We start from the raw sequence: 27,170 nt of genomic DNA on the forward strand, positions 1-27,170 counted from the left end.
TGTTTGTTGTGGATTCCTCTTCTCCCAACGGAACAGTCCTTGCCAATCGCGTGAGCAAGAAAGAGAGAATGTGGGGGCTGACTGGAGCCTCTATTTAATGTCTCATCCAAAAGGTGGCACCTCTGACAATGCAGCCCTCCCTCAGTACTGGGCTGGGAGTGTCGGCTGAGATTATGTGCTCAAGTCTGCGGTGCTTCATGGAGGAGAAACGGGTGCTGAGCAGAAATGGGAGAAAGACTGGCTTGGTTTTCTACAGTGGCTTTCATGATCCCAGGACGTCCGAAAGTGCTTTACAGCCAGTGAATTACTTTGTCGAGGTGTGCTTGCTGTCAGTATGTAGGAAAGAAGGATTGAGAGGTGACCGGAAGCATGGTTGACAAGATAGTTGACATGTTTTTGAACTTCAACCGCTGATATTTTTCATGAGCTCAGCACCAGTGGCCACTCCTGTAAGCAAGCCCGTGATCCCTATGACCTGGAGCGCGCACTTTACACGCCCAACGATATTTGAGTTATTGTGGCATTCCTTAGGGTCAAACAGGAAAAGCCCTTGTTGCTGTATTTTAAGTTTGCTCGATCTATCATGTGGTCCTCCTTGCCCTTCGGTTGCTAGTAGCATAAGCGCTTGATCAGGCGATGGCTGCAAGTACCTCATCGATTTATTAAACTCAAATAGCTAAGTAAACCGATGCCATGACAAAGAGTAGGTTAACGGCAATAGCAGAACTGAAATGTAGCTCCGAAAGATTTTTTTTAGAAATTCCATCACCAATGCAAAATTGGTGCAACAGTGGTCCCTGTGGCACTCGCACGTTGATGCAGAGTTGATCCCTGTGACATTTGCCCCATCCTGTTGGTGTCATTGGAACAAGGCACGCCCCGAGTGGCTGCAGTTGAAGAGATGCGTCCTTCTATCCAGATGAGAGCCATTTGATGTGTCCACTCGCGGGCAGATTAAGGGACTGTGGGTGATCTCCTTGGAGGTCGCTGGGACCTATGAACATAGATGCAGGTGGAGTAAGTGCTGTGCTAACTGTTATTCCCTACCACACTGCTTCCCGTTCTAACTTCCCACTCCATTTCTTCCTCTGCTGCTTGGCTGGCACAAGGCGGGTGACATGGTTGGCGTGATGCGCAAGGAAGACGGAAGTTTGCATTTCTTCGTGAACAACGTGGACCAGGGTCTTGCAGCATCTAACATACCGTCCAGTGTTTACGCTGTGGTGGATCTCTATGGCCAAGCTGCCCAGGCCACTATCATAGATGATATAGGTGGGTCTGTCGCTTAACTAGCCTTGACTGTATGCCATCCCTACTTAAACCTGCTGAGTTTCGCCGACCACAGGACAGTCGGTGCTCCTCTGCACTTGGCTGTCTTGGGTTCCAACCACCTCGTCCTACACACACTTCTTCCCAAAGAATGCATGGAATTGGCAGGTGGGAAAAGACCAATGTTCCATTTAGCTTGCCCCATGCCTCAAGATGGTTGGAGCATAAGAACATAGGAAATACGAGCAGGAGGAGGCCATTCGGCCCCTCGAGCCTGCTCCGCCATTCAATAGGATCTTGTACCTCAACTCCACTTTCCCGCCCATCCTTTAGTGTCCAAATGTGTCTCAATCTCAGTCTTGAATATACTCAGCAACTGATCACCAACAGCCCTGTGGAGTGGAGAATTCCAAAGATTCACAACACCGAGTGAGCAAATTTATCCTCGTTTTAGTCCGTAATGGCTGACCCCTTATCCTGAGTCTATGATTCCCTAGTTCTAGACTCTCCAGCCAAGGGGGAAACATCCTTTCAGCACCTACCCTGTCCAGCCCTCTAAGAATTTTATCCATTTCATTAAGATCACTTCTCATTCTTCTAACCTCCAGAGATTATAGGCCCATTCTACTGAATCTCTCCTCATAGGACAATGCTGTCATCCCAGAAATCAATAGACATCGTGTCTGGATGCTTAACCAACTCTCACCACTCCTCCCATGCAGCCTCTCACTTGGGAGAGGCGGGAAGAAATACTCTTGGAAAATTCTTTTCCGACCCCTTTGACCAATCAAAGTCAGCCCCAGGAGATCACACGGGTGATATCTTTCAAGACACTTACCTCCTGTACGATCATAGCCCAAGGTTTCTCCTGCAATTGTAATCCCATTGAATGTCAATGGAATGTGCTTCGAGTCCTGTTGGAGATGGTCGTTGCCTGGCACTTGTGTGACGCAAATGTCACTCATCAGCCCAAGCCTAGAGGTTGTCCAGGTCTTGCTGCCTGGGATGTGCCCTCACTATGTTTAAGTCAAAACTCATCACACCATCTCCTACTCTAGTAACTAATTTTTCTCCAAACAGTGGAACTCCTCACCTCCCTCAGCCACCCGCTTTCATCTTCAGCCTTTAGGCTTCGCATCGAGACATGCTATCACCTAATCAGTCTCCTTAATTTAACCGATCTTCAATTCTTGTTCTGATCTGTCTACATCCGGCTCCTACTCTAGTTTTTTTCAAATAATGTATCAATAACTGTGCAAATACTCAACTGTTGTACATCATTAATCTGATGAGGGTGTGTGTATGAGATTGATCCTGGCTTAATCTGATAGGAGGTTGTGTGTGAGAGATTGATCCTGGGTTAATTTTTTTTATTCTTTCGTGGGATGTGGGCATCGCTGGCAAGGCCAGCATTTGTTGCCCATCCCTAATTGCCCTTGACAACTGAGTGTCTTTCTAGGCCATTTCAGAGGGCAGTTAAGAGTCAACCACATTGCCATGGGTCTGGAGTCACATGTAGGCCAGACCGGGTCAGGACGGCAGATTTCCTTCCCTAAAGTGAACCGGATGGGCTTTTACGACAATTGATGATAGTTTCATGGCACCATTACTGAGACTAGCTTTCAATTCCAGATTTTTATTAATTGCATTTTATTAATTCATTGAATCTAAATTCCACCAGCTGCTGTGGTGGGATTTGAACCTGTGTCCCCAGGGCCTTAGCCTGGGCCTCTGGATTACTAGCTCAATGACATTACCACTGTGTGTGTGTGTGAGAGAGATTGACACTGCGTTAATCTGACACTTGTATGTGTGTATCTAATCTCTGTAACTTGATTTATTGCCTTTACATTTGGTTTGCTTGCCCAGATCTTCCCCCTCTACCCGATGATTCCTTGGACGGCAATAATCAGATCTCTCCCTGCAGCCTCTTCTCGCTGACCCCCAGCAACGACCTCCGCTTCCACCACCTCCATGGGAACAACGCGGTGATCACTAATGGTGGCCGCACTGCCTTCCGGCAGAACTGTCGCAGCGAATTCAATGATGCCATCGTCATGTCTAGCAGGTAAAGCTACAAGCCGTGCGCCCGAGTCCCAAGCAAGTGTTCCCACGGGGATTACTACAATAACAGCAACTTGTATTTGTATAGCGCCTTTAACTTAATAAAAACATCCTGAGGTGTTTCACGAGTGTTATAAAGGCACATTTAACAGCAAGCCACATAAAGAGGTGTCAGGATAGAATAGTCAAAAGCTTGGTCAAAGAGGTAGGTTTGAAGGAGTGTGGTAAAGGAGGGAAGTGAGGCGGAGAGGTTTAGGGTAGTAGTTCCTGAGCTTCAAGCCTTGTCAGTGAAAGGTACGGCTGGAGTGGTTAAAATCAGAGGTGCTCAAGAGGCCGGAATTAGGGGAGCGCAGAGATCTCACAGGGTTGGTAGGGCTGGAGGAGATGGCAGAGATAGGGAGGGGCGAGGTCATGGAGGGATTTGGAAACAAGGATGAGATTTTGGAATTGAGGTGTTCTTTACCAGGAACCAGTGTAGGTCAGTGAGCATGAAGGGACTTGGTACGAGTTAGGACTCGGGCAGCAGAGTTTTGGATGACCAAGTTGACTGGACAGTAGAACGTGGGCGGTCGGCCCAGGAGTCTGGTGGAATAGTCAAACAAGCCATACCTACAGAACAGAGGGGCTGGAAAAGACCAGCTTGTCCAAAAAAGCCTTCCTTACACGCCTTGTTGGCTGGAGCATCATGACTAGACATTTTCCACCCGCCACCTTCCTCCTTGCTTCCCACTTTCACGCCCTCACAGCTATGAAACCTGCTTGAAGAGGCAGGAAAAACAGAGGAGAAAATTCCTCTCCGACCTCCTCAGGCGATCGAACGCCTGGGAAATCTCACACACCAAGTCTAAAGCCATGGCTCAGTGAGTCACGCTCACTCCTCTTAAATCAGAAGGTCGTGGGTTCAAGTCAGACTCTAGATACTTAGACGTAAAAATCTAGGCTGACGCTCCCAGCACCGGCACTAAAGGGGTGCTGCACGGTTGGAGGTGCCATCTTTTTGAGACGTTAAACTGAGGCCTCATCTCCCCTCAGGTGGATGTGGTGTCCTGGCCTATGTTAATCCCTCAATCGGCATCACACCAAAAAACAGATTTTGTGGCTCTGCTGCGTGCAAATTGGTTGCCACATTTCCCACATTACAACATGTGACTACATGTCATTGGCTGTAAAGTGCTTTGGGGCACCCACGGTCATGAAAGGTGCTATAAAAATGCAAGACTGTCTTTATTTTTCCTTTTTGGTTTCGATGTGATCTCTGCTCCAGTTGGCAACCAGTCCAGTTCCCACTTGAGGGCATGTAGAAAGTCAGCGCCCACTGCACCAGTAGCAACACATTCCAGAGGTTCACTACACCCTGGGACTCATTGCGTTGTTCTGGTTTGTGAGCCATCTCCTTTCTTTCGTAACATGTCTGAAGTAGGTCCCTCTTTCCCCTCATAAATCCATCTGGGGCTGATCTGCCGCTCGTGACCTGGGCTGTGAGGCGTGGTGTCGGTGGCCTGGGCGGTGAGGCGTAGTGTCGGTGGCCTGGGCGGTGAGACGTGGCGTCGGGGGCCTGGGCGGAGAGGCGTGGCGTCGGGGGCCTGGGCACCTACATTATAACAGAGACCATGCTCCCAAAGTACTTGATTGACTGTAAGGTACCTTGGGACATCCTCAGCCTGTAAAAGGTGCTATAGAAATGCAAGTCTTTTCTGTCAGAGGGGCACTGCAGGGATGCCATGTCACATCCTCTGTTAGAAGTTTGAGCGAAGCAGGGCAGGGCCTGTATTTGATGCCCAGGCTGCAAAGGGCAATCTTGATATTGCAGGCATTCTAGGACAGTGAAAGATTGAGATGCAGTTTCCCTGGAACTGGCCGTCACACTTTGTTTTGGAATCTGCATCCACTAGATTGATTGCTCGGATGAGAGGTTTTCTCTGTGAGGAGAGATTGAGTAGGGTGGGCCTATGTTCTCCGAAATTTTAAAGAATGAGAGGTGATCTCATTGAAACCTATAAAATCCTTTGAGGGTTTGACAGGGTCAATGCTGAGAGGCTGTTTCCCCCCCCTGGCTGGAGAGTCTAGAACGAGAGGTCACAGTCTCAGGGTAAGGGGTCGGCCACTTAGGGCTAAGATGCGGAGGAACTTCTTGACTCAGGGTTGTGAATCTTTGGAGTTCAAGACCCCACAGACCTGTGGACGCTCAATCGTTGAGTATATTTAAGGCAGAAATCGATAGATTCTTGGACTCTAAGCGAGTCAAGGGATATCGGGATCAGGCGAGACAGTGGAGTTGAGGTAGATCAACCATGATCATATTGAACGGCAGAGCAGGCTCAAGGGGCCGAATGTCATACTCCTACTCCTATTTCTTAAGTTATAAGCCTTTTTTAAAAACTTTTTAACCAGTGAAAGACGTGAGGGCATTGGAGTGAGTACAGAAAAGATTCATGAGAATGGTTCCAGGGATGCGGAATTTCAATTATGAAGATAGATTGGAGAAGTTAGGACTGTTTTCCTTGGAGAAGAGAAGGCTGAGAGGAGATTTGATCGAGGTATTCAAAATCATGAGGGGTCTGGACAGAGTAGATAGGGAGAAACTGTTCCCCACTCATGAAAGGATTGAGAACGAGAGGGCACAGGTTTCAAGTATTTGGTAAGAGAAGCAGAAATGACATGGAGGAAAAGCTTTTTCTCGCAGCGAGTGGTTCAGGTCCGGAATGCACTGCCTGAGAACGTGGTGGAGGCAGGTTCAATTGAAGCATTCAAAAGGGAATTAGACTGTTAAATGAAAAGGAAGAATGTCAGGTTTACGGGGAGAAGGCGGGGGAATGGAACTGAGTGAATTGCTGTTCCAGAGAGCCAGTGCAGATGCGCTGGGCCGAATGGCCTCCTTCTGCGCTGTAATAATTCTGTGATTCTGTTACAAACTGGTGGCTTTGTCGATTTTACTTTGCAGAGCATTAAGAGAAGGGGAAATGTTTGAAATACTGATTCAGAAGATGGTGGATCGGTGGTCTGGATCCATCGAGGCGGGTGAGTAATGAGGCAGGCGGGGTTTCCCTGAGGTTTAGTGGGGGTCAGGGTGGGGGAAATAGAGCTGAGGCTGTACTTCTAGGCAGTGGAAGGAGGCAGCATTCACCAGGGATTGGGTGGATGGCGTGGCGGGTGGGGGCACAGTTCCTTTTTCCCACCCGATCCCTGCGGGAAAGTCTGTAGACGTCGGACGAGCCTGGGTTTAAGGCCAGGTTGTGATGATTCCCCCACCCCGGTCAAATAGCATGAAGCATTGCTGATATGGTGATGTTGCAGAGGGCAGTAGGTGGTGCCCTGCCAGACATCAGCTAGCTCAGCACGGTCCAGGGATCTGGCCCAGGCCCAGAACTTACCACCTAAAGACCAGCATGGCAGGACAACTATGAGACCTGTTCACCTCTAAGCTCCCGCTACCACCCCTGTCACTACCCAAAGATGCTGCCTGCACACATCAGTTCAACTGAAATGCTGCAGCGCTGAAAGTGGGCTTCGTTTGGAATCCTCCCACTGAGAGCACAGTACACAAGAGCTGCTAATCTAAAGCAGTGACCCGCCCAATTCGAATCCAGAGTCCAAGAGTCGATCAGCTAGACCCAGTGACAGTTTCCATTAGCTGGTCAGACCATCTCTCCCAACTCGATGTCTGTTAGAAAAGCAAAATGCTGCCAATTTGAAATAAAAGAAAATGTAGGAAATGCTCAGCAGGTCAGACAGAGTGTGTTAAAGTTGCAGGCTGCAACTGGGAAACGTTTGTGATGTGGCAAGGTTTAAGCGAGTGCAGAGGCAGGGGGAAAGGAGCGATGTGATGTCAGCAGGCTGGGTAACGAGGTATTCCACGCCTCTGCGCTTGCTGGAGAGCCAGCATGGACTCAATGGGCCAAATGACTCTCCGCACAAATGCTGCCTGACCTGAGTATTTCTCTGTGTGTGAGAGAGACAGACACAGTTACCGATAGAGCGTGTATCTGTGATGTAGGAGATTGTCTATGTCTGTTTTGCTTATACAGTGTAGGGTACATGGGCATGTATTTAGATAGTGTGTATATCTAGGTAGGTAGCACGCACGTGTGCGCGGGGAGAATGTGTGTGTTTCTGGGAGAGCGTACGTCTAGATTGTGTTGTATGCTTGTGTATCTGCGCCGTATGTGTGGGGAGAGCTCATGTGTCTTGAGTAGTGTCACGCGCGTGTCTGGAGCTGTGCGTGTATCTGTGCGTTAATTGCCTGGATTGTGCAGGCGAATTAAGTATCCAGTGCTGCATGCCACATGTCTGGGGAGTGCGTGCCTGCCTCTGTGCTATATGCACAAGTCTCTGCCGGAGTATTATGCAGGCAGTTTTGTTTGTGTCAGATCCGTTTGAACGAGCTGCTTTAAGCCTGTCGGTTATGCTGTGTTCATTCTGCTGTGTATTTTCCCATATTGTCCACTTTAATGACATTTTTCCTATCATAGTTAATATTGAGACTCCCCCCTTATTTAGGAGTGACAGCAATCCATCCGGAAGATCTTGAGTTTCCCAGCACTATGACGGATATAGACTATGACACATGGATGCTGAGGTAATGCCACAGTCTGGGCACACTGTTTGGTGGGGGTTGGAGCGGGGATGAGTTTAACATCTACCGTATCGTGTTGGAGCAGATGGGGGTGGGGTGGTCCCAGTCCACTCTTCCCTGTCCAAAGAGGGTGGTACTAGGAAGGCCACGTTTCATGCCCATTCCTGGTTGCCCTGACTTGATCGCCAGGCTGATTCAGAGGGTCAGCTACGCAGTGTGGGGGCTGGAATTCGAGAGGTGCATTGATGGTCTTTGTAACACAGCGCCCCCGCACCCCTGTCAACAGGAGAGGAAAGTCAAATGGCTGTTGATCAGAGGGGGGGGTGGGGGGGCAAAGCCATTTCACACGTTTTGTGCCGATGCTGTTTAAAGTTGGAGTTGTTCTGGGTGCAAAAAAGGAACTGTGTTGATACCTGTCGATAAGGAGGAGTGAGAAAGGTAGAGAGATTAATAGAGACTAGGAACATAAGAACATAAGAAATAGGAGCAGGAGTAGGCCATTCAGCCCCTTAACCCTGCCCTGCCATTCAATAAGATAATGGCTGAGCTGTCCCAGGCCTCAACTCCTATTTCGGGCCTGCTCTGCATGACCCTCAACTCGCCGAGATTTCAAAAATCTATCTACTTCTTTAAATACATTTAGGGACCTAGCCTCCACAACTCTCTAAGGTAGAGAATTCCAGAGATTCACCACCCTCAGAGAAGAAATTCCTTCGCATCTCAGTTTTAAATGTGTGCCCCCTTATTCTGTAACTGTATCCCCTCGTTCGAGATTCCCCCACCAGTGGAAACATATTCTCAACATCTACCCTGTCGAGCCCCCTTAAAATCTGATATGTTTCAATCAGATCACCTCTCATTCTTCGAAACTCCAGTAAATAAAGGCCTAACCTGTTTAGCCATTCTTGATGAGTCAACCTCTTCATCCCAGGAATCAGTCTAGTAAACCTTTTCTGAACTGCCTCCAATGCTAGTATATCCTTCCTTAAATACGGGGACCAAAACTGTATGCAGTAGTCCAGGTGTGGCCTCACCCTGTACAGTTGTAACAAGACATCCCTTTTTTTAAACTCTAACCCTTTGCAATAAAGGCCAAAATTCCATTTGCCTTCCTAATTACTTGCTGCACTTGCATGCTAACTTTGTGTTTCATGTGCAAGAATACCCAGAATCCTCTGTACTGCAGTATTTTGTAGTCTTTCTCCATCTAAATAATAATCTGCCTTTTTATTCTTCCTACCAAAGTGGTTACCTCAGACTTTCCCACTTTGAACTCCATCTGCCAAGTTTTTGCCCACTCACTTAATCTATTTATATCCCTTTGCAGATTCTTTGTGTCCTCATCACAAGCTGCCTTCCCACCTATTTTTGTATCATCAAATTTGGATACATGACACTCTGTCCCTTCCTCTAAGTCATTAATATGGGTAGTAAATAGTTGAAGCCCTGGGACCAATCCTTGTGGCACCCCACTAGTTATGGCTTTCCAGCCTGAAAAAGACCCATTGATCTGAACTCTCTGCCTTCTGTGTGTTAGCCAATCCTCAATCCATGCCAACACATTACCCCCAGTACCCTGAGCTCTTATTTTGTGCAATAACCTTTTGTGTGGAACCTTATCGGACGCCTTCTGAAAATCCAAATACACAGCATCTACTAGTTCCCCTTTATCCACTCTGCTTGTTATATCCTCACAGAACTCTTAACAAATTTGTCAAACAAGATTTCCTTTTCATAAAACCATATTGACTCTGATTGCATTATGTTTTTCTATATGAAGAGAGCACAGAGACTTTGTGGGAGGAGGGAGGTGTCATCGGCAATCATGCAGGGAGCGGGCCTTCATGGCTTAATAGCCTTTTACATACGAACGTGCGAATTAGGAGCAGGAGTAGGCCATTCTAACCTGCTTCACCATTCAATAAGATGGCTGATCTGTTTGTGTCTCGAATTCCACACTCCTATCTACCCCTGATAACCTTTGATTCCCTTGTCTAACAAGAATCTATCTACCCCCGCCTTAAAAATATTCAGTGACCCCGCCTCCACCACCTTCTGAGGCAGACAGTTCCACAGTCGCACAACCCTCTGAGAAAAAATTTGTCCTCCTCTCTGTCCTAAAAGGATGACTCCTAATTTTAAAACAGTGCCCCCCTAGTTCTGGACTCACCCACAAGAGGAAACATCCTTTCCACATCCACCTTGTCAAGACCGTTCAGGATCTTATAAACTTCAATCAAGTCTCCCCTCACTCTTCTAAACTCCAGTGAAAACAAGCCCAGTCTGTCCAACCTTTCCTCATAAGACAACCTGTTCGTTCCAGGTATCAATCTAGTAAACTTCCTCTGAACCGCCTCCAACACATTCACATCCTTCCTTAAATAAGAAGACTAAAACTACACACAGTATTCAAGATATGATCTCACTAATGCCCTGTATAACTGAAGCAGAACATCCTTACTTTTATTTTCAATAAAATAATAAAGGATAGCATTCCATTAGCCTTCTTTACTACTTGCTGTATCTGTATACTAACTTATTGTGACTCATGCACTAGAACACCTCGATCCCTCTGCACCTCGGAATTCTGCAGTCGTTCTCCATTTAAGTAATACTCTGCTTTTTTATTCTTCCTGCCAAAGTGAACAACTTCCACATTTTCCCCACATTATACTGCATCTGCCGGATTTTTGCCCACTCGCTCAACCTATCTATATCGGTCTGCAACCTCCTTATGGCCTCTTCACAACATACTTTCCTACCTATCTTTGTGTCATCTGCAAATTTAGCTACCATGCCATCGCTCCCCTCATCTAAGTCATTGATATAAATTGTAAAAAGTTGAGGCCCCAGCACAGACCCCTGCGGGACTCCACTCGCCACATCCTGCCAATCAGAAAAGGACCCATTTATGCATACTCTGTTTTCTGCCAGCCAGCCAATCTTCTATCCATGCTCATATGTTACCCCCTACACCATGAGCTTTTACTTTGCATAATAACCTTTTATGTGGCACCTTGTCAAATGCCTTCTGGAAATGCAAGTACAGTACGTCACTGGGCTCCCCTTTATCCACAGCGCATGTTACTCCTTCAAAGAACTCCAATAAATTGGTTAAATATGATTTCCCTTTCACAAAGCCATGCTGACTATACCCAATTACCTTGAGTTTTTCTAAGTGCCCAACTATAGCCTCCATAATGATTGATTCTAACACCTTCCCCATGACAGACGCCAGCTAACTGGCCTATAGTTACCTGTTTTCTGCCTCCTCCCCTTCTTGAATAGAGGGGTTATAATTTGCTGTTTTCCAGTCTGATGGAACCTTTCCAGAATCTAGCGAATTTTGTTCCCATTCCAGGCTTCCTTATGTGAGCTCACCAGCCTGGGAAAGGGGATGGGAGCCCAAACCTGGAAAGGCAACACTTGAATCATGCAAACTGACAGAATCCTAACCTGTATATCACAACAGCACTAGCTAGCATTTATATAGCGCCTTTAACATCGTAAAATATCCCAAGAGACAAAAATTGACACCGAGCCATTAGGGACAAACTTGGTCAAAGAGGTAGGTTTTAAGGAGCATCTTAAAGCAGGAGAGATGGGTGGAGAGGTTTAGGGAGGGAACTCCGGAGCTTTTAGGATCTCGGCAACTAAAGCCACAGCCGCCAATGCTGGAACCGACGGCCATCCCCCCCAGTCTTTAGCGGCAACCGATCCCGAACCTTACTCTGTGCGCGGATGTGTATCAGCGAGTGCTTGTCACTAGCAGTTTAGGTCCTTGATGTCTTTCTGGTGGTCTCTTCCTCCTCCCGCCCCCCCCCCCCCCCCCCCCCCCCCACCACGACCCCCGCCCATCCACCTCGCAGCGGCACGGCAATCATGCAAGACGGGAACACGATGCGCAACAATTACGGCTGCGACCTGGACTCGCTGACCACTGGCTCGCGGATCGGGATGATGCGCAGCTTGAACGGTGACCTCCACTACTACATCAACGGGGTGGACCAGGGAGTGGCCTGCTCGGGGCTACCGCCAGGTAAATCAATGCCACAGGGTGGGTGGATAGTGTGTGTGCGGCCATAGTCAGGCCCTCATCCCCATCCGCACCCCGGTGAGATCGTGGTCTGTTGGTCAGGTTGAGAGCTATGCTTAGTAGAGGTAGCACTTTTTCCTCCCTGCTTGCTCGTTCTCTTTCTCTCTCTCACTTTCACTCTCACTCTCTCTTACACTCATTCTCACTCACACTCACTCGCTCTCCCTCTCCCTCTCGCTCTCCCTCTCGCTCTCCCTCTCGCTCTCGCTCTCCCTCTCGCTCTCCCTCTCGCTCTCCCTCTCCCTCTCCCTCTCCCTCTCGCTCTCCCTCTCGCTCTCCCTCTCGCTCTCCCTCTCGCTCTCCCTCTCGCTCTCCCTCTCGCTCTCCCTCTCGCTCTCCCTCTCGCTCTCCCTCTCGCTCTCCCTCTCCCTCTCCCTCTCCCTCTCCCTCTCCCTCTCCCTCTCGCTCTCCCTCTCCCTCTCCCTCTCCCTCTCCCTCTCCCTCTCCCTCTCCCTCTCCCTCTCCCTCTCCCTCTCCCTCTCCCTCTCCCTCTCCCTCTCGCTCTCGCTCTCGCTCTCGCTCTCGCTCTCGCTCTCCCTGTCTCACTCTGTCTCACTCTCTCTCCTACTCCCAAATCAGAAGGTTGTGTGTTAGGAACAAAAGAAGCACTGGGCAGTGTCAGCCTTGAAAGATAGAAGGTTACGATGATGGCTTTAGGTGAGGAAAGATGGGAGGAGGCTCGAGTGGAGCATAAATGCTGGCATGGACTGGTTGGGCCGAATGGCCTGTTTCTGTGCTCTATAATATCTTCTGTAATCCTATACTCCTGGGTTAACCCCAGACGCCAAGGGTTGGCTGGTTATTTAATGGTGGGGGTCATCACACTCGGGCCTGATCCTATCTCTCTGCCTATGCCCTTGCAGGAGTAGGCCATTTGGCTCTTTGAGCTGTTCGATAAGATCGTGGCTGATCTGGTTGTGGTCTCAACTCCACTTTCCTGTCTGACCCATAACCATTGTCAATCAAAAATCTATCTTTCAAGGCTGGCACTGCTCAGTGCTGAGGGAGTTTCCATCTTTCCGATGGGATGTTAAACCTGAGGCGAACCCCACTCCCATCCCCACTCCAGGTGCCCTCTCGGGTGAGAGATCCCACTGTACCCCCACCCCCAGACCCCCCTCAGCTTTCTCTTTGCTAGAGGCTCCTTGCCTGTTAAGTCTTTTACGGTGCTTTGCTTTGGATCGACAGCAACAGTCGGGTAACCCACAGAGCGGTAGGTGAAGCCCGTACGTCATAACCAGCAAGTTTGCCACGTAGCCCAGCTCAAAGCCAACTCAAAATAGACATCAGAAGAGGCACCATTTATGACCAAAGCCCCTTACAAAACCGATATTCACAAGGATCTATGCCACTGGTCAGCTGTGTGGGCAGCTTAGCTCCTCCTCTGGCCCCCTGTCTTGTTCCCACCTCTGAAGGGTGCTGGTTTAATGCCCCTACCTCCCCCGGTCAGCCTCAGCCCAGGGCCATCAATATAGGAGTCACCAAGAAATCCAATCGGGAATTCAGAAGAAATGTCTTTACCCAGAGAGTGGTGAGAATGTGGAGCTCGCTACCACAGGGAGTGGTTGAAGTGAATCATATAGATGCATTTAAGAGGAGGCTAGACAAGCACATGAGGGAGTAGGGAATAGAAGGTTACGATGATGGATTTAGATGAGGAAAGATGGGAGGAGGCTCGAGTGGAGCATAAACGCTGGCATGGGCTGGTTGGGCCGAATGGCCTGTTTCTCTGCTCTATATCTTCTGTAATCCTATACTCCTCATAAGTTAACCCCAGACGCCAAGGGTTGGCTGGTTATTTAGTGGTGGGGGTCATCACTCTCGGGCCTGATCCTATCTCGCTGCCTATGCCCTTGCCAGCAAGGAGTCGCTGTGAAGTCAACAATCTGCAGTCAGGGAATTCCCCTTAGCTCCTTCAGTAATGGGGTGCCCCAGCCAATTCCAACAGGCTTGCAATGGGTTAACTCCGCACCAAATAGCGATGACAGCAGGAATTCTCCACGACTGTGCGGTTCTGTTCCTCCCAGTTGGGGTTGTGGTGAGGAGGGGGAGATGACTGAGAGCAAGGGGAGGTCTGTTTACCGACAGGACCAACAGGTGGTGGAGGAGTCACCCTTTTAAACTGGGAAATGGCAGAGGGCTGTTCTCAAGGGTAGAGTATAAGGAGACGCCGTTGTGGAAATACCTGTTGTCGATCTGCTTGAAGGGGCCGGTGGTGGGGGGTAGTGAGGTGGGCTCAGAGAGGCGCGACTGATCTAACCTAATCAAACACACCTACATCTGCCCGAGAGATAGAGCACTGCGATCGAAACAACACATGATCCCAGACCCCCTTATCTCGCTTGGATTTTCCAGTGTCCGCTTGCACTCCTGATACAAGGGTCCCTGACAGTTTGTACACTGTTTTCCCCCCGCTCCCACCTTGGTTTCTAATATTTACTTGGGGCTGATGAGAGCAGGGAAAAGGTTTTCATTTTAATTTCAGCTTGGAGAGTGTACAGTAGCTGCTGTTATCGTCCTGTTTCCTCTCCCCGCAGAGCTGTACGCTGTGGTTGATCTGTACGGACAGTGCGTCCAAGTGTCCATCACCAGCGGCTCGCCACCGGTGGACAACAGCCTGTCCCTGAGCAACGTCACTGAGAAATCCTTCCCGATACATTCGCCAGGTATGCATGCTCCTCCCCACTCTCATTCTACCACCACTCTGCCCCTTGGTTATGGAGGGAAAAGATCAGCCCCGGTTGGTGCTCAGTTCCCCTCCCCCCCCCCCCCCCCCCCCCAAGGCCAGATGAGTGACTTGGCTGTGATGCTTCCTGCAGTCGAATTGGCCATCTGGGCGAGGCACCCAAGCAAGAGTTGGTGGCATGGGGTTGGGTCTGGGAAGGGGTAGGGGGTGGGGCAAGCTGCCATGTTAAAAAGGGAGCAACGATCGGAGAATGGGCGCTGCGGTGTCGCAGCTTCTCTGAGTGTGCCACCCCCGTTTTCCCCCAATTCCTCGGCCAGCGGTGCACTTTACCCTGAGGGGTACTAGGAAACAGTAGTGGCTGTAACATGACACTGAAGCATTACAAACTAGACCATCTGGCTGATGGAACATTAGGGGGGAGAATATCAATGCACCTCCCACGACCCCCGTGCTAACACAATGACCAGCAGAGCTTTGATCCCCTGCTTGCCCCAACCCCAACCGACCCCGAGCAGGTGTCCAAAGGCAGATCCCGTGTAGACAGCGCATTGCTGAGGCTTCTTCGAGATTGCTAGTTTGTCATGGTGTCTGTAGAAAGCAGGACAGTGAGGGAAGTTTGTGTACAGCCAGTCTCATAGCGGCAAGAGGTGTGGGAGAGAGAGATGCTCTGTGTGTGTGTGTGTATCTTTTTTTTTACAGATAGATGTAGAAAATATGTACAGCTGTCAACAAAACAAGTGCATGTGTGCATATGAACTTCAAATTGTGAGCTCTATCCCTCCCGCAAAGTAACAACACGGTCACTACCCACAGGCTTGTCCTGGCTAATAACAAGTGTCCAACTCAGACCCATGATGTAGCGGGTAAGATTCAGGCACCTCGAATGCCTCGACTGGGCCCTCCTGACCATAGCCTAAATCGTTCTCTAATTGACACTCCTGCGAAGCCCCTTGGGACGCTAAACCTCGTTAAAGACGCTACGCAAATGCAAGGTGTTGACGGGCGGGCGAGGGGGATTGGGGTCTGGCAGGCTGACGCACTCCGTTTGTCACCTTTCAGTTCCAGGTATCGCGCACCGCTTCCACTCAAACTGCGGGAAGAACGTGGCGCTGCAGAATGATGGCTGCCGGGCAGTGCGGATCCAGGGATTCTCCCATGGGGTCGTTTTCAGCATGAAGGAGCTGAGGTCAGACGAGGTCTTTGAGGTAACTCGAGTAATGTTCTGCTTCGAGTGGAGAAGGCTAACAGGGGATTGGATAGCGGTGTTCAAAATCGGGAAGCAATTAGATAAAGAGAAACCGTTTCCGGTGGCAGGCGAGTCGATAACCCAAGGGCGCAGGTTTAAGGTGATAGATTAAAGAGCCAGAGAGAGCATGAGGAAAAACATTTTTACTCAATGAGTGGTTAGAATTGGGAATGCTCTGCCTGGTGGGCAGGGGGAAACAGATTCAGTAGTAACCTTCAAAAGGGAACTGGATAAATACTTGAAGGAGGAAAAATTGCGGGGATATGGGGAAAGAGCAGGGGAGTGAAACTAACTGGATTGCTTTTCGAAAGAGCCAGCACAGAGTCGATGGGCCAAATGGCTGCCTCCTGCACTGCACTATGCTATGATTCTGCCTCCGTTGCCCACTCCAGGAGCACTGGCATCCGCCCCAAGCCGGGGCACTCGAATTGGGAGGTCGTGGGGTGCGAGCGAAAATGTTTCGGTTTATGTGGTCCTGCTGAATCCTCAGCAGTATCCGGTTTGGCCCATTGGGCGTGCAGACCCTCTTTGCTTTATTGTGCCTCTGGGCTTGTTCTCCTTAGAGCAGAGAAAAGTTAAGGGGAAATTAAATAGTGGTGTTCAAAATTGAGGGGTTTTGGTGTCCAAAGGACACCGATTTAAGGTAATCGGCAAATGAACTGGGTGGAGAGGAGAAATTTATCGTCGTGCTGCCTGAACGGGTGATGGAAGCAGATTCAATCGTAACTTCCAAAAGGTAATTGGATGAATACTTGAAAGGGAGAAATTTGCAGGGCTATGGGGGAGGAAGTGGTTGAAATTGGATCACGGTTTCACTGCTGTTTTTGCTTCCTGTTAGAGCATTTACTGCACAGAAGCAGGCCAGGCTCAACAGGCCTCCTTCTGTGCTGTATGATCCTGAGTCTCCTCGGTCTCGCAGGGGAGGTGGCAGTCTCCAGGTGTAACATGTGACTTTACCCCAATCCCTCCCCCAAGCACGCTCAATTCCAAGAGAGAAATCATCTGTTTTTTTGGAAGATTGCACGGTAGCAACAGCTGGATAAAACCATTAGGGTCACTCCACAAGATCTCATTATAAGATAGCATGGCCAAGGATGATGGCTCACCTCATCCACTCAAAGACTGTCCTGTCCCTACTCACGCGCTCCCCCACTTCCACAGTCACAGCATCCAACTGCTTTTTAAATGGTTCCAGGGTTCTTGGCTTCAGCTCCCCCACACCAAAGTTCATTCAATGTATGGATCACTTTTGGTGTGAAAATCTTTCTTCACTTCACTTTTTGCAAGTTTAGCCTTGTTGTTTTCTCTTTCCCATTGCCTGATTTTAATTTGAAACTGTAACACTCCCCTCAGTCATTCAACCCACGCTTGAGAAGTCCACGTTTCTCTTGTCTTTCCTCATTATATATCACTTACATTGGGGATAGTTAAGGTACAGCACGGGGTTAGATACAGAGTAAAGCTCCCCCTACACCATCTCAACTTCAGAAGAGCACCAGTATAACATTTTTCCACATCTCACACCAGCTATTGCAAGGCCTCCCTGAATGAGATTTGCAATTTACGGCAAGGTGGCTTGAATTGGCAGTGTGCCGCTGTGAACCAGGCACTGCCTGAAACTGTGCAAGCTCATTTCGCGTCCGAGAGTTGTAGTCAGGAAACAGAGGTCGCTTTGATGCTGTCCGTCTGGCACCCCTCCCTGCCACTGCCCCCACCCCTCCCCCCAAGGTCTTGGACGTAAAAGGGAAGCATGCAGAGCAAAGTGTTTCTTGTAAATGCAAGCAGTGCCTCTTTGTGCAGAATGACCCCTCAAGCCCTCCAGACCCGTTCTTGTTTCCCTCACAAGCCGTCTGTCTTGATGCTGCCGCCCACAGATTAAGATCGATGAGATTGACGAGCAGTGGTCTGGTTCACTGCACATCGGGCTGACCACTCTTCATCCTTTGGAGATCTCCTGCACCTCGTCAGGGCTTCCGTCTTCGTTGCTGGAGCTGAGGTCAAAGGTCAGCTGGCTGGTCAGCGGCTCTGAGGTCAGGAGGAACGGCACGCTGCAGAAGCAGAACTACGGTTTCTCGATGGAACGGCTGACGGTAAATCTGGGCGGGGAGGGGGCAGGAGCTCGTCGGCTACAATCCAGGCTTCGTAGCAGTGTGAGTTATTCATTTTTTTTGTGTGTGTCAGCCGTGGCTCAGTGGGCATCACTCTCTCGCCTCCAAGTTAGAAGGTCCTGTGTTCAAATCCCAGTGCAGGGACATGAGCACCTACCTAATCTAGGCTGACGCTTCCAGATCTCAGTTCTGAGGTAGTGCCGCACTTTCGGAGGTGCTGTCTTTTAAGATGAGATGTTAAAACCGAGGCCCCGTCTGCCCCCTCGGACGTGTAAAATCCCACGGCCACTATTTCGAAGAAGAGCAGAGCCCTGCCCAATATTTATCCCCCAACCAACATCATTTAAAAACAGATTCTCTGGTTATTATCATGTTGCTGTTTGTGGGATCATGCTGTGTACAAATTGGCTGTCCCATTTTCTTAAATTACAACAGTGACTCCACTTCATGTCACTGGCTGTAAAGTGCTTTGGGATGTCCTGAGGTTTCGTTCGGTGGTCGATGCAAAGTCAGACCCACTTCGCACCACTGCTGAACTCGTAATGTTTGAATTAAGTGCAAGATACGAAGGAGAAAATATGACCCAGGGCTTCCCAGCTCTCCTGACTCTCCACTGACTGTTCTGACTGCAAAGTGAACATGTGCAGAGGTTGTTCAAGGATAAGTCGGGTTCGGGATGGCCCTATCCCCTGTGGTGACTCACAAACAGAAATTTATCACTCGGGTGAGGGATGGCTGACAGCCAGCCTGGGAGCATCATCGCCGTCAGGACAGGAAGGGGGAAAGTTGGCGGTGGGAATTGGCTACCTAGTTTCTGTGCACGGATAACCTCCGTCTCTGTGGAATGCACGGACACCTCTCAGATCCGCGTGGAGTCGGCTGAGCTTGCTACCGTCTTCACGTCGTGCCTTTTCGCCGCAGGTTGGCAACCGAGTCGGTGTGAAGCGTGCCAGTGATGATACCATGCACATTTTCGTCGACGGAGAGGACATGGGTGTGGCAGCGGCGGGTATCGCCAAGGTAAGCAACCTCTAATCAACCAAGCATGCGGGGCGAAACTGCAGCAGCTGGACTTGAGTGTGGGCAAACACTGGGTTCAACCCCTTTGGTTCTCAGGAAGGATTGAGAATTGTATTTTCTAAATGGCGAGAAGCTAAGGGACTATGAAGAGTTTTTTTTACTCTTTCATGGGATGTGAGCATCATGTTTAGCAATCTACAGTGTTGCAACCTGAGTCAGACCGTTAACATGAAAAATATAAGATATGATCGCCAACCCCCCCCCCCCGACCAATTTAAAGAAATTTTCAGATTTATTATAACTAAACTGAAAGAGATCCCCAATTAACTGAATAGTACTTTGTAAATCGCTGATGCCCCAAATTACAAAGAAAGGTTTTTTTTTTACTTATTAAAATACTCGCAAACCTCACACCACACTTATATATTACACAGTCCTCTTTGATGGCGGAATCCTTTGTGGTTGCAAGTCCCAAACTCCCCCCAGTTGCAATGAGTTGTATCTCCCAGACCTTTTAAAAAAAATCAATGTCCTCTTCGCTCACTTCTCCGAGCACTTCCGACCTGGACGTCTGTGAATAAGCATCTCCTGGTGATGCCGCTGGTCTTTGACTTCTCTGCAAGCTTCGACTTTCAAATCAGGTTCAAGTCTTTGCAGCCTTTTACTACTGTATCAGCCTTCTGAGAGCAGGTGGCTCCTCTCTTGAGGCCACAACTGCTGGTTTCTTCACTTACAGCCTGCCTTCAGAAAGTCTGTCAAATTTATCTGGACTCAAAAGTCAATAGCTTATTGTACTGATCCAATGTGCAAAGTGCAGATGTCTGGTTTCACCAAGGCACTTGGGCCTTTGCATTGCTTCCAGGTGCTAACAGCTGCCTGGTACATTTCCATCTTCCGAATTACTGACTCCTTGTTTTATGACCTGAGAGTCTGGGAGGGCGAAACCCATTGTCGTTCAGGTGTTAGCCCTGCAGTCTCTGATTTTTTTTCAAAAAAAAGTCTTTGATCTGTGTTGTCCTTTTAACCTTTCGCAGATTGGATGTGAGTTCACCTGACCTTCTGGACTCCATCTTGACTTTTAAAAATCACAGTTTTTAAAACACAATCATGTTACAAAGTCCCTCATTCATAACAATACATCTCTAACCCTGTGCTAACCTTGTTTATTTCCACAAGTGATGATCCTTAAACTTAAATTGGGGAATTCAGGAGAAACTTCTTAAGCCAGCGAGTGATGAGAATGTGGAACTCGAATATAAGATCCTGAGGGGTCTTGACAGCGTAGACGAGGACGGGATGTTTCCCCTTCTGGGAGAATCTAGAACTAGGGGTCACTGTTTAAAAATAAGGGGTCATTTAAGACAGAGATGAGAAATTTTTTCTCTGAGGGTCGTGAGTCTTTGGAATTCTCTTCCTCAAAAGGCAGTGGAAGCAGAGTCTTTGAATATTTTTAAGGCAGAGGTAGATAGATTCTTGATAAGCAATGGGGGTGGAAGGTTATCGGGGGTAGATGGAAATGTGGAGTAATCAGTTGAGCCATGAACTTATTGCATGGCAGAGCAGGCTCGAAGGGCTTCATGGCCTACTCCTGCTCCTAATTCGTATGTTCGGATGCTACCACAAGGAGTGAATGAGGCAAACAGCACAGACACGTTTCAAAAGGAGCTAGATAAGCGCATGAGGAAGAAAGAAATAGAAAGATATGCTAAGAAGGTGGGAGGATGGAGAATGAACCAGTTGGGCTGAATGGCCTATTTCTGTGTTGTAAATTTTATGTAAGACGTTTCATCCCAGCCCCTCAAAGATCTGATGCTGTGGGAGCCACTGATTATTTTTAATACATTTAATATTATTTTTAACACATTTTCTCTCTCTCTCCGTCTCCTTGTCCTTCCAGAATGTTTTTGCGGTCATAGACTTGTATGGTAAGGTTGTGTCGGTGTCCATCGTCAGCTCCAGTGCGCTGGAAGAGACGGAGAGCACAAAGCCGCCCTCGATGTCGTCGGACAGCTGCAGCGAGGAGGAAGAAGAGCTGAGCCCTGTAAGGAAAGGATGTGTTCTGTTTCCCTCTTCTTCCATGATGGCACTGACTCTCACTGGGATACAGTTGCACGGGCACCAATCGTCCTTTGGGACCTCACCCCAAGTGACCGCTGTTTGTGTGTATGCCTGGACAGTTGATGGTCGGCGGGCTATTCGGCCATGGAGAGCATCATAGACCAGCCGATCCTGCCCTCGCCCAACAACCACACACTCGTGCGTACCTTCCAGCAGGGAATTCACTGGATAGCGATCGGGATCAGGGACTCTGGCTCATTTCCGGCTCTTTGGAGCCCTGTCGGACCACCCCCAACTCCTGCCCCAGCTGTGATCAACTAATTCAGCACAGACCGGGGAACAAACCTGGGACCTTCTATGTAGCCTGTATGTTTCTGTTGTACAGCAGCCATTGGGCGAGTGCCATGACTTATTACTTAGTTGTTCCTTCACCCTCCGTGTAACTTTATCTGAATCCGAAGGATCTTAGAATAACAGTACATACAGCACAGAAACAGGCCATTCAGCCCATCTAGCCTGTGCTGGTGTTCATAGTCCACACGAGTCTCCTCCCATTCCATCTGCCTCATATCAACCTTTCATTGTACGTTTCTATTCACTTTCTCTCATCTTTCACTGTAAAGGGGGTGCAGGAGCAGAGGGACCTGGGTGTATATGCGCGTAAGTCATTGAAGTTGGCAGAACAGGTTGAGAGCGCGGTTAGTGGGTTCAGAGTATCATCCAGGTGAGGGGCTTTATGTCCCTGGGGGCCGCATAAGCACGGAGCCTCGGGCCTACGTGTAAAATTAAATCCGTGCTCCTGTTCTCTGAATATATCTCAGCTTTCTGATACAAATAGATCTTGGGGATTCTGACTTATGCACCAATGAGGCAACTGTGCCCTTTCCAAAACTCCTCAAAATTCACACAGGACAGGCCAACTAACAAGGATTATAAACGCAAGTAGGCTTGGTTGCTTGTGTTTCCATGGCTCGGGGCTGAATGTGCAGCTGGGATACCCCCGATCTAAATTTACATAGAATTGCATTGAATGTTACAGCACAGAAACAGGCCATTCGGCCCAGCTGGTTTAGGCCGGTGTTTGCACTCCACACTAGCCGCTTTCCCACCCGTCTCATCTTACTCTATCCACGTAACCTATTCCTTTCTCCCTCGTTTGCTTATCTACCTTCTCAAATGCAGCTGTTTGCCTCATCTACTCCCTGTGGCAGCAAGTTCCACTTTCTCACCACTCTGGGTAAAGGAGTTTCTCATGAATTCCCCATTGGATTTATTAGTGACTGTCTTATATTGACGGCCCTGAGTTCTGGTCTCCCCCCACAAGAGGAAACATCTTCACTACATCCACAGCACTGAACCCTGTCATAATTTTAAAGACCTCTGTCAGGTCACCCTTCAGCCTTCTCTTTCCAGGAGAAAAGAGCCCCAGCCCATTCAGTCTTTCCTGATAGTTATAACCTCGCAGTTCTGGTATCAGTTTTTTCTGTGACATCTCTAGTACCTCTATAACCTTTTTTTGTAATCTGGAGTTTAGGCCTGGGTGTATTTTAACCTTGTCTTTTTCAGCCTCACCAACTCCACGCACCTTATTAATTGGATGCTGCTTCTCTTTCAGTGTGAGAATGAGGCTTCAGTTTTCACAACAACTGTAGAGTTCATGGAGAATCATGGCAAGAACATCCTGTTGTCCAACAGTGGCCACACTGCCACCCGGGTGGCCAGCTACAACCAGGGCATCGTGGCATCTGCCCAGCCATTGCCCCGGCAACTACTCTTTCAGGTAACTGGGCCAGGAAAGCAGAGAGGACATGAAAAGATATTGGCAGGTAAAATCAAGTAAAACCCAAAGATGTTTTATCAGTACATTAAGAGCAAAAGAATACTGAATGGAAGGTTAGGGCCTATCAGAGATGTACAAGGTAACTTATGCATGGATGCAGAAGATGTGGGCAGGGTTCTTAATGAATACTTTGTCTCTGTCCTCACAAAGGAGAGGGTTGATGCAGACATTGTAGTTAAAGAGGAGGAGTGTGAAATATTAGATACAATAAGCATAATGAGAGAGGAAGTACCAGAAGGTCTGACATCCTTGAAAGTAGATAAATCACCAGGGCCGGATGGATTGTATCCCAGGCTGTTAAAGGAAGCCAGGGAGGAAATAGCGGATGCTCTGAGGATCATCTTCAAATCCTCACTGGATACAGGAGAGGTACCAGAGGTTTGGAGGTCTGCAAACGTTGTACCATTGTGTAAAAAGGGTGCGTGGGTTAAGCCAAATAATTATAGGCCGGTCGGTCTGACCTCTGTGATGGGCAAATTATTAGAATCAATTCTGAGAGGTGGGATAAACTGTCATTTAGAAAGGCACGGATTAATCAGTGATAGCCAGCATGGGTTCGTTAAGGGAAGGTCGTCTCCCACTAACTTAATTGAATTTTTTGAGGCAGTAACAGGGAGGATTGATGAGGGTAGTGCAGCGGATGTGGTCTTCATGGATTTTAGTAAGCCATTTCACAAGATCCCGCATGGCAGACTGGTCAGACAAGTAAAAGCCCGTGGGATACAGGGGAATGTGATCAGTTGGATCCAAAATTGGCTCAGTGACAGGAAACAAAGGGTAATGGTCGATGGATGTTTTTGTGAATGGAAAGCTGTTTCCAGTGGCGTTCCACAGGGCTCAGTGTTGGGTCCCTTGCTGTTTGTGGTATATATTAACAATTTGGACTTAAATGTGGGAGGCATGATTGGGAAATTTGCAGATGACACAAAAATTGGCCGTGTAGTTGATAGCGAAGAGGATAGCTGTAGATTCCAGAATGATATCAATGGTTTGGTTGAGTGGGCAGAAAAGTGGCAAATGGAATTCAATCCGGAGAAGTGTGAGGTAATGCATTTGGGGAGGGCAAATAAAGTGAGGGAATACACATCAAACGGGAGGATATTGAGATGGGTAGAAGAAGTGTGAGACCTTGGAGTGCATGTCCACAGGTCCCTGAAGGTGGCAGGACAGGTGGATAGAGTGGTGAAGAAGGCACATGGAATGCTTTCCTTTATTGGCTGTGGTATAGAATACAAAAGCAGGAAAGTAATGCTGGAACTGTATAAAACGCTGTTAGGCCACAGCTGGTGTATTGCGTACAGTTCTGGTCACCACGTTACAGGAAGGACATAATTGCTCTGGAGAGAGTACAGAGGAAATTTACAAGAATGTTGTCAGGACTTGAAAATTGCAGCGATGAGGAAAGATTGGATAGGCTAGGGTTGTTTTCCTTAGAACAGAGGAGGCTGAGTGGTGACTTAATTGAGGTGTACAAAATTATGAGGGGCCTAGCTAGAGTAGACGGTAAGGACCTGTTTCCCCTAGCAAAGGGTGGTGGGTGTCTGGTGGCAGAGGTAGAAACCCTCAACTCTTTTAAAAGGTACCTGGAGCTGTATCTGATGTGTTGTAACCTGCAAGGTAACAGAACAGGTGCTGGATAGTGGGATTAGAATGGGCAGCTAGTTGTTTCAGCTGGTGCAGACACGATGGGCTGAATGACCTCTTTCTGTGCCGTAACTTTTCTATGGTTTCCATGGGTGGGGAGCTACGAGCAGATGCCAATCTTACCTCGGCGTTGAGCTCTTGGCTGTGCTTAGAAAGTGTCCTACTGATAATGGTGAGGGCTCTAAGTTTAGTCATGTACTGCCTGCTCAGGAGATAAATCCAGACAAGGGACGCCGTTCAGCTGATCCTGGTCTGCCAGATCCGAGATGAGAATATAGTCCTGTCTGTCCAACCATTTCACTGCACTGGAGCTCATATGAAAGGCTGAGTATTTACCTCCACTTAACCTGCCCTGATGAGCTTCTGGCCTGTGGCATTGGCAAGTCCTTCCCAGTATCTCTCTCAAGCTGGCCACTTTTTAGGCATTTGCTCCCTGTATTTCATTGTCTTGCTTTACTCTGAAGCAGTGTTCATCTGCAGTATTCCATAATGGTGAGGTCCCTGCTCAACAGAGGGTTGTGGGTTCCAGTCCCGCTCCAGAGACTTGCACATAATAGCTACACTGCTGCTCCCAGTGCCAGTATTGAGGGAGTTCCCCTCCTCATCCCAATGCCAATCTTCCAGCTGATCCCACGATCAACGTCTTGCCTCCAGCCTTTCCCATCCAGAGTACAGCCTCCTTCTCCTTCGCTCAACACATAATCTGGGCTGACACTCCCAGCGCAGAACTGAGAGCGTGCTGTGCTGTCAGAAGTGCCTTCCTTCAGATGAGACATTGAATCAAGGCCCTGTCCGTCCTCTCAGGTGAATGTAAAAGATGCCATGGCCACTATTTGAAGATGCACAGGAGAGTTCTCCCCGGTGGATTGGATAGGCTAGGGTTGTTTTCCTTAGAACAGAGGAGGCTGATGTGTGACTTAATTGAGATGTACATAAATTATGATGGGGCCTAGATAGAGTAGACAGGAAGGGCCTGTTTCCCCTAGCAGAGAGGTCAGTTACCAGGGGACACAGATTTAACGTGATTGGTAGAAGGATTAGAGGGGACATGAAGAAAAATGTTTTTCACCCAGAGGGTGGTGGGTGTCTGGAATTCACTGCCAGGAATGGTGGTGGATGCAGAAAACCTCAATTCTTTCAAAACATACCTGGACCTGCACCTGAAGTGCTGTAACCTGTAGGGCTATGGACCAGGTGCTGGAAGGTGGGATTAGATTGGGCGGCTAGTTTGTTTGGCCGGCACGGACACGACGGGCTGAATGGCCTCCTTCTGCGCCGTAATTTTTTTCTGGTTTTATGGTTTGCTGGCCAGCACCACTAAAACAGGCCATTTATCTCATTGCTGCTTGTGGGAGCTTTCTGTGCACAAATTGGCAGCCCCGTTTCCTACAATACAACAGTGACTGCACTTCAAAAGTCATTCATTGGCTGTAAAGTGCTTTGGAATGTCCTGGGGTCCCAGGGACTGAGATTTCTTTCCCTCCCTCCTGTCTTACTAGTCCATGGGCGCAAAGGTCAGATGCAGCATCCCAATAGTTCCTAACACCACATTAAATCTAGGACTATCCGATCAGTGTGAGTTACCACCATCCCAGGGAGATACTGAAACAGTAACGTCAAGAGGAGGGCCATTCAGGCCTTCCGGCCTGTTGCGCCATTCAGTTAGATCATGGCTGATCTGTACTTCAACTCCGTTGACTTGTGTGAGCCTTACCCAACAATTAACCATCAATCTCAGTTTTGTAAGCCCCAGCACCCACAGCTGTTTTGGGGAAGGGCGTTCCAGTTTATCACTACAGTGTGTGGAAAAATCACCTGTTTAGCTGTAATTTTAACATTGTCGTCCCTTGTTCTGGATTCTCCTCACCAGAAGATAGTGCTCAGGAGTATAGAAAACCATAAATTACATGATTTAAAAAAAAACTTATTTGTCCTCAGATTCAGATTGATCGTTTAAACTCTCAGTGGACGTCTTCGCTGTCATTGGGAGTGATCGGAAATTCTCCCGAGCGGTTTAATTTCCCAGGTACCGCCGCCTCCATCAAACGTTCTGCTTGGCTCATCCAGCGAGACTCTGTGTTTCACAATTCGTTAAAGGTGAGAATGGGGAGCTTTCTTCTTCCTATGGTGCTCTCCCTGCGCTACTTCACGCCAAAGGCCCTGGCTTGATCTTTATAACGACCACATTTGCAGTGAGGGCTGTCGATCAGGAATGTTGGATCATCCCTCCTTTTAATGACAGGTTCAGAGAAGCTGGAGATAGTAATAGATGTTAAATTTAACAGTTATTATTGTTCCTAAGCATTCATCTTAAGACAGCATACGGCGCAGCAGACTGAGTCCTAAATCTAGAAACTCGTGCTTAAAGAACTCACTAAGAATCGAGAGCAATATCAGGCTCCTTGAAGGGAGCTTAAGTTCCTAAACAGATCTGCTTTCTAGAGGGATAGAATTCAAAAGTAGAGAAGTTATGTGGAGGAGTCCAAAGCTATGGGCTGTAAATATAAGAAAGTCACTAATAAATCCCATTGGGAATTCTATGCAGAGTTTAGTTTAGTTTAGAGAT

General features: G+C 48.4%; 1 protein-coding gene across 1 annotated transcript in view; it reads left to right on the forward strand.

Moving 5' to 3' along the window:
• Positions 1 to 27,170, forward strand: part of neurl4 (neuralized E3 ubiquitin protein ligase 4) — a 105,869-nt gene that overhangs the window by 59,250 nt on the left and 19,449 nt on the right. Inside the window, 12 exon segments of the mRNA XM_068023807.1 lie at positions 1,087 to 1,272; positions 3,139 to 3,337; positions 6,275 to 6,351; positions 7,831 to 7,909; positions 11,776 to 11,945; positions 14,540 to 14,668; positions 15,748 to 15,893; positions 17,809 to 18,024; positions 18,964 to 19,062; positions 20,960 to 21,103; positions 22,736 to 22,900; positions 26,543 to 26,701. Coding sequence (XP_067879908.1) covers positions 1,087 to 1,272; positions 3,139 to 3,337; positions 6,275 to 6,351; positions 7,831 to 7,909; positions 11,776 to 11,945; positions 14,540 to 14,668; positions 15,748 to 15,893; positions 17,809 to 18,024; positions 18,964 to 19,062; positions 20,960 to 21,103; positions 22,736 to 22,900; positions 26,543 to 26,701 — 1,769 coding nt within the window.

The sequence above is a fragment of the Heterodontus francisci genome, chromosome 48, assembly GCF_036365525.1.
Source record: "Heterodontus francisci isolate sHetFra1 chromosome 48, sHetFra1.hap1, whole genome shotgun sequence".
Taxonomy (NCBI): Eukaryota; Metazoa; Chordata; class Chondrichthyes; order Heterodontiformes; family Heterodontidae; genus Heterodontus; species Heterodontus francisci.